General features: G+C 37.2%; 2 protein-coding genes across 2 annotated transcripts in view; one reads left to right on the forward strand and one right to left on the reverse strand.

Annotated features, from left to right (window-relative positions):
* Nucleotides 1-13,928, forward strand: part of SNX7 (sorting nexin 7) — a 29,044-nt gene that overhangs the window by 7,772 nt on the left and 7,344 nt on the right. Inside the window, exons 3-8 of the mRNA XM_051803383.1 lie at nucleotides 638-748; nucleotides 1,174-1,338; nucleotides 2,279-2,480; nucleotides 4,351-4,550; nucleotides 7,867-7,953; nucleotides 13,079-13,231. Coding sequence (XP_051659343.1) covers nucleotides 638-748; nucleotides 1,174-1,338; nucleotides 2,279-2,480; nucleotides 4,351-4,550; nucleotides 7,867-7,953; nucleotides 13,079-13,231 — 918 coding nt within the window. The remainder of the gene's footprint in view (nucleotides 1-637; nucleotides 749-1,173; nucleotides 1,339-2,278; nucleotides 2,481-4,350; nucleotides 4,551-7,866; nucleotides 7,954-13,078; nucleotides 13,232-13,928) is intronic.
* PLPPR5 (phospholipid phosphatase related 5) overlaps nucleotides 1-13,928 on the reverse strand; it is a 161,331-nt gene that overhangs the window by 2,189 nt on the left and 145,214 nt on the right. The window lies entirely within an intron of this gene.

Genomic DNA, 13,928 nt, shown 5'->3' on the forward strand with positions numbered 1-13,928 from the left:
ATAAGCATTTTTTGTAGACATTAAAGGTTTGTTGGCAAGTTCTAACAAAGGGCTACAAAGCTGGAATTGATGATGGGATGCAGAATCCATTAAGCAGTGCAAGAAGTGTTATTGCTGTAATATTCTGAAGTTTTCATGCTTTGAACGTGGGGATTGTTGATTAGTGTCAGCAGGTCCCAAGGATGTGTGTCAGGTCTTTGGGGTTCGTTCAGAATGCTAAAAAATGGACTTTCCTCATTAGTAGATTACTAATCACTTTAAAAGAAGTACCCTAGAAGTAATGAACATAACTGGGATTGCTAAAAGGAAAATGCAACACTAAAGTAATTATTGAAATATTTTGGAAACATTTTGGTAGGACAATTATTATGTCACTGCATGAAGTGCAGTTAAAAGCTTGCTTTTTTCCTTTTTTCCCCAATAGAACTTTGATTTCTTGCTAAAACACGATGTGTTTTAACTCTTCAAGGAGTCGATCACTGTACTTTAAAATAACAGCAAACAAATAACAGGAGCAAAAAGAATCATGTTGCATTCCCTTCAAGTACTCAGTTTTCTCCAAAATCTAAAACTGCATTGTTCTTTTCTTTTTCTGGTATTGTAACCTAAGCCTGTTGTTTCTACCCCTGTTTTTCAGACATCCCGTGGTGAATTTGACTCCAGTGAATATGAAGTTCGAAGACGATACCAGGATTTCCTTTGGTTGAAGAGCAAACTTGAAGAAGCACATCCAACACTGATTATTCCTGTTTGTTTGTTGTTTTTATTTGTTTATAAGATAGCTCCAGTTTTATACAGAGATGTTTGAGGTCTTTTTGCAACTTCTGAAGTCTCACAAACATTAAGCCAACCTATTTTCATTAGCTTTATATGCATGTGATAATTAAAAATCACATAAAGGTATTTATTAGGTTTTTCATGGTGCCATTTGCAATAATTTATGTCCTCCTTTCTTAGTTGCATTTGTGTTCTTCTGCACTGTGTGTTACAAGAACCATATTATTACAAGAACCATGTTATACCTTAGTTGAATATGATAACTTTATATAGCTTTTGCGTTTTTGCATGATAGATTTTACAAGGTATACCAATTTTTTTTATTAAGTAGAAGAACTACTGTAATAACCCTAATATTATGCAAATTGTACAATATTCTTCTTCTTTTTTTCTTAGCCATTGCCTGAAAAATTCATAATGAAGGGCATGGTGGAACGATTTAGTGATGAATTCATTGAGACTCGAAGAAAAGCTTTACATAAATTTTTGAACCGTATTGCTGATCATCCAACTTTAACTTTTAATGAAGACTTCAAAATTTTTCTTACTGCACAAGCCTGGGTAAAATTACTTTGTTTTTATCTACAGTTATGTGAAACCACCTCTTGTGTTAGTAGAGTGTATCAGGAGTCCCCCTGGCTCAGTATTCAATAGTGTCATTCCATGGCTTGTTACAGAAGTGTTAGAAGAAGGCAGGGATTTATGGAATATACATACCTCAAGATAACCTTTTCTTCTGTGGTTTTGGTAATCATGTATGTGATCATAAATATTGCTGTACCTTCCAAAGTAGTTTTTGTTACTGCATTCTGGATTTTTTTGTGGCAATTTCACAGTATGTCAAGTCTGCATGCTTTTTGGTACACATATAAGCTTCCAAGAGTATGAGGAAAATAGTGTTTTTAATTAATTATTGGTTTGGCATGGCACTGTCTTTTTCATCTCTTTGTTGTTTTTTTTAAAAGTTATACTGGTCTCATAAAAGAATTTCCTGTTGCATTGTTGCAAGGTGTCACCAGTTGCAAACTGGAGTTTTGTACTCAGCAAAGCCTGCCTCTGAACTTCAGCAAAGGTTATTCTAGCAACATTTAAAAAGAGAGGAAAAAAAATAGGTGGATTACTTCCTCCAGTGGGAACACTGTCTGCTTTTCTCAATTACTTATTTCTGCAATCATTACCTCTGCTTTCCTGTTCAAAAAGCTAAACTGGAAACTAGTTAACTCACCCTGAGGAATGAAGGGGTAAAGGTTCTCTGCCATCTTTAACCATTCTTGTGGAGCGTGATACCTGGCATGCTTGTGTTTGCTCAGAAAGGCTTGGCTCATAAATGCACATGACAGGTACAACTCTGACACTTGTCTAATAATTATAACATAAGATTTGTACACTAAAAAGACACAGAGTACGTAGTTTTATTAAAAAAAAAGAAAAAAGCTTTATGAATTATTTTCAGAGAATTAAAAAAGTACCTGAAAGTAAACAGAGCTTATTCTGTCTTTAGGAACTCTCATCACACAAGAAGCAGGGTCCCGGTTTGCTGAGCAGGATGGGACAAACCGTCAGAGCTGTAGCATCCTCAGTAAGAGGAGCAGTTAAAAATCGTCCTGGAATGTTTACAGAAATCAACGATTACATGGGAACATTTAGTCAGAAAATAAACTTACTAGATAAAATAGCTCATAGGATTTACAAGGAAGAAAGGGGTAAGTAGAAAACAAGTATCAGTTTTATTGATTTAAGAAATTAATATATTGGAAAAGTAAATTAGTTTTTATTGTGCCAGGCAAAATGCTCTTTCCAGCAAGGAAGGAAAAAGGGAGATTTATGTTTATACTGTGGTTTTATTAATGGTTATGGTTTTGACAGATCTTCCAGTTAGTTTTCATAAGTTCTTAATAGGAATAGTTTTAACATATCGTTCAGCTGCTTATGAGGAACTTTGAAGAAAATGTAGTAAGTGTGGCTGTCTTTTTACCTGTGCTTTTTGGAAAACTGAATGACCTTTTGTTTTTTACTTTCAGGGCAATCTCATGCTAACATAATGCTATCTAGATTCCAGATCTTTAAACATCTCTTTTTTTGGTTTCATTCTTCACCTTTTTTCTGTTTTGACTAAGTAGATTTTTTTTTTTAATAGCTTTACTGTTGGGCATAATTTCTGTCATGGTAAGCTGTGTCTATTAAGAGTTTTCTTAAGAAGAATGACTTGACCTTATTTTTTTCCTTAAGTAACAGCAGCTTGCACACCTACGTGGAATGCTAAGTGATTGACTTTTCTGAGATTCTGAAATTACTCTGATCTCAGACTATGCCTGTTCAGTAGAATTTCCACTGGGCAACACTTGAGGTATTTTCTTGTCTATATAATTTGAAAAGCTGCACTGTGTTCCTTAATAACTGAGCCCTTGTGCTTTATTGTGCAGCACCAGATCTCAGCATGTCCTCACTGAATTGGAAGGATCTTATAAAAGTAAAATACATGTTGGTGAAAAGAGTTCCTTTTGATATTGTTCCTTTCAATGGAAATAGCTGAGGTCTGTAGGTTCAAGGCATCAGTATCAAATTCTTGGAAAACCTTAAGAATTTTGACATGCTTCCAAATGCTGTAGTTATATCTTCCCATATTTTCTAAACAGCACGTCAGAACACTTGTGTGCAGGGCTGCACTGTTGTGGATCGGAACTGTTGATAGCTGCAATGCAGACAACATTCCTGCTTGCAGTACCTTGATGTGGGATTCTTGATTACATCTTCCACAGAGGTTTTTTTGTCCAATTAGTCTCAAAGTAAACATTACACTCTTCATGCCACACAACTGCTTTCATCTTTTCTAGGATATTTCTTTTTTTGATACATGACCAATGCGTTCACAGTACCCTCCTATGAACATGCAGCTTCCTGGTCATATGGAGCCTTGCCCACATTTAGCCCTACCAAGTGGCACAGTGAATTCTGGGCCCTCTCTCTCTGCTTACAGATTATCACTTGGTCTAGAGACATAAGAGAAGTAATTTGTTGGATATCCCTGTATTTAAATTATTAAAAACTACTGAAGGACATAACACCTGGAGAACTGGTGTGAACTTCAGTGTTTCTTTTGAAGCTTTTGGGACATAACAAAGCTTCTAGTTTTAATAACCGAGACAGGATTTGGAACATTACTGTTTCAAGCAGCAGAGAAATTCAGGATAGTAGACCCAAATCAGACCAACTGCTGCCCACGGCTGCTCATGGCTCCTGTCGCTCTATATGAAGATAATGTGAAGCAACGCAGGTCATTAATGCAGGGTGTCTGAGTACAACTCTTCAGGTCTGCCTGAGTACGTGTGTCCTTTTGAAACTACTGGGGCATTTTTGCTGATAGATTTCTTGAAACTACTTAATTACAATACGTTAATTGATTAGTTTATTCATAAACAATGAACCAGAGTTTACTTACCTTGGTCATTTGAGCAAATTTAAACACTAGCCTCAGCCTCTTGGTTTGTTCACAGTAAGTACAAGGTTGTAATTAGCATCGCTTAGATATCTATTAAAGAACAAAGAGTAATATGTGTATATGTTCCTGTTAAGACTATTTTAATGAAATGAAGGAATACGGCCCCATCCACACCCTCTGGTCAGCATCGGAAGAAGATTTAGCAGACTCCCTGAAGGGCATTGCCAGCTGCATCGACAGGTGTTGCAAGGCTACGGAGAAGAGAATGGCAGGGCTCTCAGAAAACCTGCTGCCAATTTTACATGAATATGTTCTCTACAGTGAAATTCTGATGGTAAGGTTTCTTTAAGGATTGTTTGTGGCTGTAAATAAAATCTGGCTTAGTCCAGTGACAAAGTCTAGGAGAGAATGATGAAAATGATTTTACAGTCCCTGTATTTACTCATTACAAAACATGTGCACATAGGATAACTGTCTGTTAGCAGGGAATCTGGTTGGTTCTGTTTCCCTTGCTAATCCAGCCAGAGATGCCCCTTCCAAATAAGAAGAGCTTGACAGTTCTGCTTGGCAGGCAGCCCTTGGTAGCTGTGCTAGGGTGTCTGGTTTTGCCATCTTCAGTGAGCTCTGCATTGTAGCCGAAAGGGTTTGGGAACAGCAGCTGAGAAAGACCTTCTCTGACACGGATAGAATATGAACTCATTGAGTAACAGATTGTGTGTGGGAAAAGGAGTGGAGAGGTTTTTCCCTTTCTAGGAGCTGTTCCTAAACTATGTTTTCTTTTTCCAGAACAGCAGGGAACTTCCAGTCCCTGCGCCATTATATAAGCATGTGTTAGTCTTTGCCATAAGCTACTGCTCTCAGTTCCCTTTATGTATGTATTTTTCTTACACTTGGAGAGAATGTAAAAAATCAGACTCCAGAGTTGATATACTCAGTGTTGGTGGATAATCAACATAATTAAGTAACTGAATTCAGCATGTCATAATTCCCACTTTGCTGCCTCCAGAAAGCAGAACATGTGTATAAACCCCTCTTTGTCTAGGTTTTGAGCAATGCCAGCTGCAGTATCTGTTCTTCTGTTACTGCTGGGAGTCCAGCTCCTACTGCGGTGCCTTCTGAGTAGGGGCTGACAGTGTGTTGCAGGCCATGGGTAGAGCAAGACCCCAGTTAACTGAGCCTTTGCTGGCACTGTGCAGAGCATTGCCAATTTCTCAGTAAGGCTCAGCTACTGAGAGGTTAGGAATTACTGCTGCAATGACTGCTGTATTTAAAACAAGCTTCACTGAAAGAGGGGCCATGCTGGTAGGTGGAGGTACTGCTTTGCTTAAAGGTTTAAAGAGATTACCATCCTAGCAATTGCAGCTCTTCTTCGTCTCCCCCACTTCCAGAAGTAATTTTTCAGCATTTCTAAGTCTGTTACCCATGAGTGATCCTAGCCTTCATGCTACTGAAGAGATTCTGCCTGCCCATGACCTTCTGTTTTGCAGCCTGGCTCACCCTCACCCTTTCTCAGGCGTTCTGTCCAGAGCACAAAGAGGTTTCTGTGGACAAGCCCCAGGGTGACTACCTGGCTCTTCATGCACACTTTACAAGTTGCTGTTCCCCACTGCATTTTTTCTGCTTGTAGTTTTCTTGATGCAGCACTTGCAACACAGCATTAGTCTGCCATGAGGTCCTGTCTAGAGGAAAAACCTTCCTTCAGTAGCTCACTGCTGTTCTACAATTGTCCCTTTCCCTTCGTTCACTCTGGATTTTTATTTTTGTTATGGCTTACTTCCCTCTTGGAGTTTGGAGAGGGTAAAACTAATCACACTAAAAATACCATGGGAAGTCACACAGTAATAAACCTGCTTTCAGAGGTGTGTTTAACCCCTCATGTGCAGTGCTGCCAAGATCACATGCAAATGTGCGGAACAAGGTGTGATCAATACAATACAGTCCTTGTATTTTCCAGTGTTGTGAGTTCACCCTTTAACTGGGGAATGAAATGAATTCACAGCTAAAATATTTACATCTGGACCAGCTCCTTCCTAACTGACCCACAGAATAAAACTGCTGTCCCTCAGGGTACAAATTACAGCATTAATTGTTTACGAATTCACATAAAGAATTTGAGGGTTTTGTGGCAGGGTACCATTAAATATTACACCAAAAAGCTGTAAAAGTGTAATAATATGTTTTAAAAATATAGTCCCTATGTTTGTCATTAGAAGTCAGCACTTGTCTGTAGTTGTAGCACCTTAATATTAAAATAGTCAGTTTTGTTTTATAATTTGTGATAGCAGCCATTAAAACAGTTTTAAAAGAGGCAAAATAAATAGTAAAAGCATTTGTATTATGAAGAAAAGTTGTTCCAGACATTTGTTTTACTTCTGTGCTTATAGCTAAACTTTTTCTATATATATTAAGTTCTGAGCTATTGAGTAGATTTATGAGCATTTGTATATATAGCTAATCTTTTACTCAGAATAGCCCAAAGTCAGGTTTACCAATTTTTATTGTGATTACCAGATCAAAAAGAAACACTGAAAAATTATTTGAAAAAAAACTCCTAAATTATTCTGTTGTATTTGATCAAGTGACAAGATCTCAGAGATATTTTCAATCAAATAAGAGAGCTAGAGAAGGTAGAGCTGCTTGTGCCCTGAGATGTTTCAACATGTCCTGTGCTAGAGGTGAATACTGAACATCTCTGCAGCAGAAGCAGTAAAACCAGTTGTGGCAAGATAAAGTAAAAGAAGATTTTGAGGTTTGTAATTTAATATGTTCTGCTTCTGACTTTTTTCAAAAGGACTAAAGCCTTGCAACACTTCTGCAAGATAAGCATACCTGAGTGTGCTTTTACAGATGAGGAAGCTAAGACAAAGAGAAATTTATAAGGCTTCATCAAGGTCTCAGAGCAAATTAGCACTGGAAATGGAAATTTAATTTGTTAATACTGTTCCTGTTTTGTAGCTTAACAAGTAATGTTCCTTCCCCTCTCTAATTATTTTTTTTACATTATGCTAAAAACCCAATACCTGATAAGACAGTTTTAAAGGAGGTAATAATTACATAAGCTGAAAATAAGCACATATATCAATGGTAGAACAGCTATCATTCCTATGATAATTTTATCTGATTTTTGTTAATTTTTTCTGATTTTTCAGAACTACATTTGGCACTTACAAAATAATATTAAAGGTTAAAGTCACACTTTCAATAAGGCCTTGTATACCATTTTTAGTCATTCTACTTTATATTGTAAATTTTACTCAATGAAGATACTGTCATTCATGAGATTTGGCAAACTCATGTTGCTGTTTTGAGATATGAATATATAGTACGTTGAGCTGATACCAATTAAACTGCTGTTGCAGTTTTGTTCATATAACTAGCAATGATACTGTGTATGTCAGATTCTTGTGGCACTGATTTTGGATTTACTAAGATTCTTGAAAAACACATAAGATAAAATACAGGTATGGAAAAATAAGTCTTCATAATTTTAATTTTTTTAATTAAAGTATATGTATCATGTCAAAATTATTAAATGGCATCATTCTGTGATCTTACTTATTTTATAGAATAGCCAAGGTGTTTGATGGTTTTCTGAAATAGCTAAAATATGGTGTAGTTTACACCTTTTTTTTTTCTTCTTCTATATTAAGGGTGTTTTGAAAAGGAGAGACCAAATTCAAGGCGAGCTTGATTCCAAAGTTGATGCTTTAGCCAATAGAAAGACAGAAAAGGATCTGGTGAGTATGTACAGAAAGCTGAAATCTTCCAGGCCTTATTCTAACTGCAAAAGATATGCAAAAGAAGTGTCCTGAGAAGCCATGTGTAGTAACTGGATGGTGTCTCTGCGATTCTTTGTAGCCGTATGTGCCAGGCAAAGGCAGTCCTGAGAAAGATGCAGCACTTCAGTAGATGGGCTGCTGGAGCAAAAGGCTGGTCATAGTGGGCGACCACTGTGTTTTGTCAACACAGACTGTACCACAGATTATTTTTAGCATTTCCATTTGCTTCCACACTTGGAGTTGAAAGTAAGACTTGCTGCAATGCTCTTGTATCTGCTGCTCCATTGATGTAGGAGAGGGAGAGGAGGTGGTTAGAATGAGCAGTTGTTCAATAAGCTTATTTAAAATGAAACATTTTGTTCTATCTAGTTGAGCCGAATATTTTTTTTAAGTCCAGTATGACACTTCATTCATTCTAGTGAAGTCGGACTGTAACTGGTAGCCCGTGGGGGCAGGCATCCCCAAAACCACCAGCAAGGCTCAGCGAGCCAGTTAAAAGCAACTTCCAACATGACTATTGGCATTTTAAAATTTTTGATTGTTGAACTGTCACGCCTAAGTAATGTCCTTTTAGCACAGTGTTAACACAAAGTGTTATACAGTGTAAATAATATATAAAACTGACTAATAACTTTTTAGTACATAAAAGGAGAAAGTCCTTGACATTTCAGATACTTTTTATTAGAGTTGTTGTAATTAGTTTTCATGTAAAGATGAGCTGTTTAGATGGTTTTTGGATTTGAAATTCCTATTTTCAATTGATTTGTCACTGAGATGAATAAATAAGAATATATTACCACTCTCTGGTATCTATGGTATATTTTGTAACAGTTTGCCTCTGTGTACTGCAGTGGGACATTGAGTAAATACCTCTGTTTGTTTTTTTTTCTTGAAGTAGAAATTCTGTTTACTTGTATTGTCCTATCATTTCTCTGCCTCTGTGTTCTCGAAACTGTTTTTGTTTCTTTGCTTCCTTTGCTGCTTCTCCTGTCCTTTTTCCTTAGTTTAAAGTTTGAAACTCTTATAAAATGCACAGAGGATGGTAAGTTGGAGAAGTCCTCTAGGCTGGGAACAGGGTAGCAATGGTAGGTCCATTCAGTGATGAATTCCAGTTTCATACAGCTTGTTTAGCAGGCAGTCTCATTGCTGTCCGCCATAGAACATTGCATGGCAGGACATGGCCTCTGCAGGATGTATTCCTGTTATAATCTGATGGAGTCCTCAGGCAAGGTGCATGCACTATCTTTTTCCTGAACTGTTACAAATCAAGGAATATTTTTACTTTAGCATAGTATTGATTACACCATGTTGATTTGATACTGACTGGTTTATGCCATCGTGAGATGTTTGTACTTGCTTCCAGTAGGATTTTGAGATCAGCTTGCCCAAAGTTATCTTTTTTCGCTGTTTCTGTGTTTCAATATCTGCATTTACAGTTTTGGTAAAGCCTTTGGACAGTGTGACTACCCAGGTGTTCAGATATTTGCTTTATCTGTCCAATCCCTCTGTTTTTTACTCATTTCAGAGAATCCTGTTTCTGAGAGCCTGATTCTCCTTGCAGTCTCACAAAAGCAGTAAGACAGATGTCTGTTAGTCTAATCTGATAATAAAATTCTGTGTTCTCTAATTGAGTGGCAGCTGTATCTGAAGATGTTTTCTTAATTAGAAGGCTTTTTCTATTAAGGATAGTTTGATTGCAGAGAATGCTGTACTGCTATTTTTAACCATTCAAGTGACTTCTAACTGTTTTCTTGGTAATTTTTGTACTATTTTAAAATTTTTGTTATGTGTTGAAATATTTTTCTGACACTCCTAACCAAACTGATTTCAAAAAAAAAGGTGGTCATAACACAGGCACTGTTACTGGAACTGGTGCCAAACACTGAGTTTGAGTGTCTTTGCACATTTCTATTCCTAAACAGAACTCCTGTAGCTTCTAATGATCTCATAGATGTCAGATTGAACTTGTCAGTGCAATCTAGTAGCCAGAAATTTTGCTGACAATGAGTGGCATGAACTCTAATCTCATTTGAAGTACATTTCCACCACAGATAAGGAGACTCAGACTGTCATTAGAGCTGATAAAAGGCTGTGAGATCTTTAGCATTGGTCACGGCAAACATTAAATGATTTAACAAACAGGAGGTTGTACAGCAGAAGAATGTAAAACATCCCCAAGGTCAGTGCAGATGAAATAGGCTGGAATTGTAAATTAAACCTTATGGGACATTAGCCTCATTGTCTGGGAAAAAAAAGTTTTCTTGAGCTGTGCTTCTGCAACCTGGCATTTAGGAAGCTGCTTGTGGTGCTGCTAAAAACCCAAAACAATGTCTCCCGCTCCAAAATTTGGTCCATGAAGGCGGCAGTTGTTCAGGGTATGGATGGTTTGAAGACTGTGATTTTGGATGCAGGCTCTGACAGAGATATTTGGGAGGACTTTGGTACCCTCTTGCTTGTCTAGACCTCTCTACCTCCGGAGCTCTGGCTGTGAAGTTGTTGGGATATGTTGCTCCATCACTCCCATGCTCCATTCTGAAGGCTACACAGCAATGCTCGTGTATCCCTCTGTGGTTTGGATACTTTTAACAGTTTTAGTACTGCCACTAGCGCTGATAGTAATTCTGACAAAAGGTTGGTATAATGTGCTCTGACAGAACCAGATAAGCATTAAATGCTAACTTAAGGATTCTAGCGTTCAGGCTTGAAACTGAGTAGTAAAGAGATGAAATGCTGAATCTATTACATTCTGAGTATAGCTTATGTTTTAACTCCAGGCTAAAGGATTAATTTAAAACTGTAGGATTAATTCATGTAGCAGATAGAAATTCATGCAATTTTGCCATACTAAGACAGTGTAAAATGCTGTGTCACCAGGTAATTTGGCTATTGGGCCAGGTCTCTTTGCTACAGGTCCCACTCTTCACATCTGGTGGCACTCTGCCCTAACAATGTCTGGCTCCCACCTTCCTGTCCCGTGGTCAGATGTCTGATTAGCACTGTGCTGTCCTCTGGTGATCACTGATGTGAGATTTAATTTCTCACACTTGGTGCCTCAGTGAGATCAATATAAGAAAATGGATTCAGAATCCTATTTAATTTGCAGGATAAATTGTAACAATTTACACCTTGTAAGTGAGGAACACGCTAGGTAGATGTTTTTATTAAGATCAAGCCATTCTTCTTTGAATTCTGCTGTCATGGCAGCTGAAGAGGGTGGCATTTATGTTTCTTTTTCATTTTCAAAAAGTAGATATTAAACCTCTCTACTTGAGATGATGGCAGCATAATGCTGCCCTTAGATCTTAAGTCAGACCCTTGCCTTGATACAACACACGGTTCTTTGGGACTTTAGAGGGGGATGTTTAAACTGCATATCCAGGCAGGAATGTAGAACGGGGTCTGCCTATCTATGTCACACTGTGACTACACTGTGGGAGAAATTCGTAGTTCCTAGAAAAGGACAGACAAAAACAAACTGTAAAATAAATTACTTAGAGATATAAAAAACAAGATAAGGGGAAGCTACTGGAGCCACGACTTCTAAGTCGGAGTAGTTCTTTTTGTGTGTAGACTAGTGCATTCTCATAGAAGAACTTTTTTTTTTGTAAAAGCAGAAAATGGATTCAACTGCCTTTCCTACTCTAAATCATCTTAAAAATGTCACCGTTTTCAGTATTCCGTGTGCATTCATTTTTTGGTGTTTGAAGGAAAAGCAATTAGCATGGGATATGCTCAAAATACCAAATCCAGTTGCCTGTAATTCCTTTAAAGGTAATTCCCCCACATTTAAACTGTGGATTAACTTTTTCATTTTGAATACAGAGTTGGTAGTTGAAATTACCCTTGTCTGTAACTTGATTAGTGGTCTGGCTAGGTAATTGAACTTGGGCTTTTCAGTACAGTAGAAATAAGATTTTGCATTTTGTTCTTGATTAATAACTGGTATTTCATTAATCTAGAAGTGTGCCAAAGAAAATCAGTGTAGAAATCAAGTCTAACTAAAAATGTTTATTATGGAACGGGGAAAATACCCATTCAGATGAATTTTTCAGTTTTACTAGCTAAGGAGTTTTTGGCTACTTTTAAGAGCTGAAGGATTCTAGTATACCAAACTGAATGGGATCCAGGTTCTGTGACCATTTCAGGCAGTGCAGCTTAGTTTGTGTCTAATAGTGGCAGGACTGTTGTTGCACTTGGATTGCTGTTCCCCCTGCATGGTTCAAGCAGGAGGCTGTGCACCAAGACTTTCCACATCCTGCTCTGAATTTTGATGTTTCTGTGTTCTGCCAATAGAAGAAGAACACAGAAGAAAATCCTGGAAGTTAATCCTGGAATCCTGAACTTCCTATCATTGATAACACCATCTCTACAGAAAGCACGAGTAGCTATCCAAGTTTACAGAGGTGTTGTACGAGGAAAAAAATTATTTGCCTGATAGCAGAATACAAGGAAGCAGAAGAAGTGTATGGGACCTGACTTGCAATGGAAGCAATACAAGGAATTAAATTTCCTGCTTGGTGTTCCTTACTGATGTTCTTGCCTGACCCCTCCTGCTGCAGACAGTCACTCTGCAGTCGCAGCAGATGAATTTGCGCTGTAGCTACAGAAGATGTATCTAGTTCTGTGACTGGGTGCCAGCCAGAACTGACACTGCTGATGAGTAAATGACAATAGGTAACAAAATTACTGAGAAGACTAGAAAATTCATTAAAGAGAGGGCCACTGTGCACTTACTCATCTAATTGTACAGTTGATTCTGCTTCAGTAAAGCCCTCTATATTTTACTTTTTAGATGCATTACTGTCAAGTGCTAGTGAAGACGTGCCAGAGTCTGTAACTTCTCAGCCAATAAAAATATCTTCAGGAATACTTGAATTGTGGTCTAGAATTTCTGTTATTAATATTTCAAAAATTATAGTGAGTTACTAATTAGGAATGATGTTTCAATATGATTTTTTGTGCTAAGTTAAATATCAACCTTGCTTTTTCAGTTCTGTTTGCCTCCACTACAGTCAGTTGATTTCAATAATTTTGAAAATGGTGATTTTCCTAATATTTTTTAATATTTACAATTAATATTTAGTTCTCAGAAGAGATTGGGAAACTTGAAGACAAAGTTGAACGTGCCAATAATGCTCTGAAAGCGGACTGGGACAGGTGGAAGCAGAACATGCAGTGTGATATGAGATCAACATTCACTAATGTGGCTGAGAATAATCTCCGTTTTTATGAAGAGGTAAAAACTTTTTCTCATAGCAATGTTATTTTTTCATTGGTTATTTCAGTGCAAAAGTCCATGGATTGCCTGTAAAGAGGAATTTTTGCATTTTAGTTCAAACATTTGTTAACTTCAGAATCACCTTTTGTGGGAAGAGGGAAGCAGTTATCCTTAATTTGACACATTTCAAGCAAAATGTGTTTTGCTTGTGCCCCAAGTGGTTGATCTTGAGTTCATCATCGACAGAGGGCACTCTTGTTTTACTAACCACAACAATTTGGAACATATTTTTCGGTTCAATGTCAGCTGCTATATTTCAGTTTGGAAACATTTTGCTGTAACTGCATGAAGAAGCCTTCTGGAAGGCTCAAACCTGTCTAAATGATCCTGTATGAGGAAAACGTTTCAATATTATTCTATCAGATTTTTAGTTTCAGCTCTAATGCTATGGGTAATATTCTTGGTAAGAATTTCCATTTACAAGGATATGTACTCAGAAGGAGAACTTGAAAACAAACAACAAAATACATTAAGCATTCTGTGAAGTTTCCTCATGGGGAACACGTTCTTGATATGCGCATTTTGAAAATATCCCAGATGTTTTTAAAAGTTTTTAAAAGAATTTCTCCTTATTTTAGGAAAAAAAATGGAATACAATAGGCCATCTATTAATCATAAATTAGTATTTTTTGCAGATATATGTTGATATCTGTAA

Source organism: Manacus candei, unplaced genomic scaffold (genome assembly GCF_025592945.1).
Source record: "Manacus candei isolate 608988 ecotype Guabito, Panama unplaced genomic scaffold, ASM2559294v1 h1tg000005l, whole genome shotgun sequence".
In the NCBI taxonomy this organism is placed as follows: domain Eukaryota; kingdom Metazoa; phylum Chordata; class Aves; order Passeriformes; family Pipridae; genus Manacus; species Manacus candei.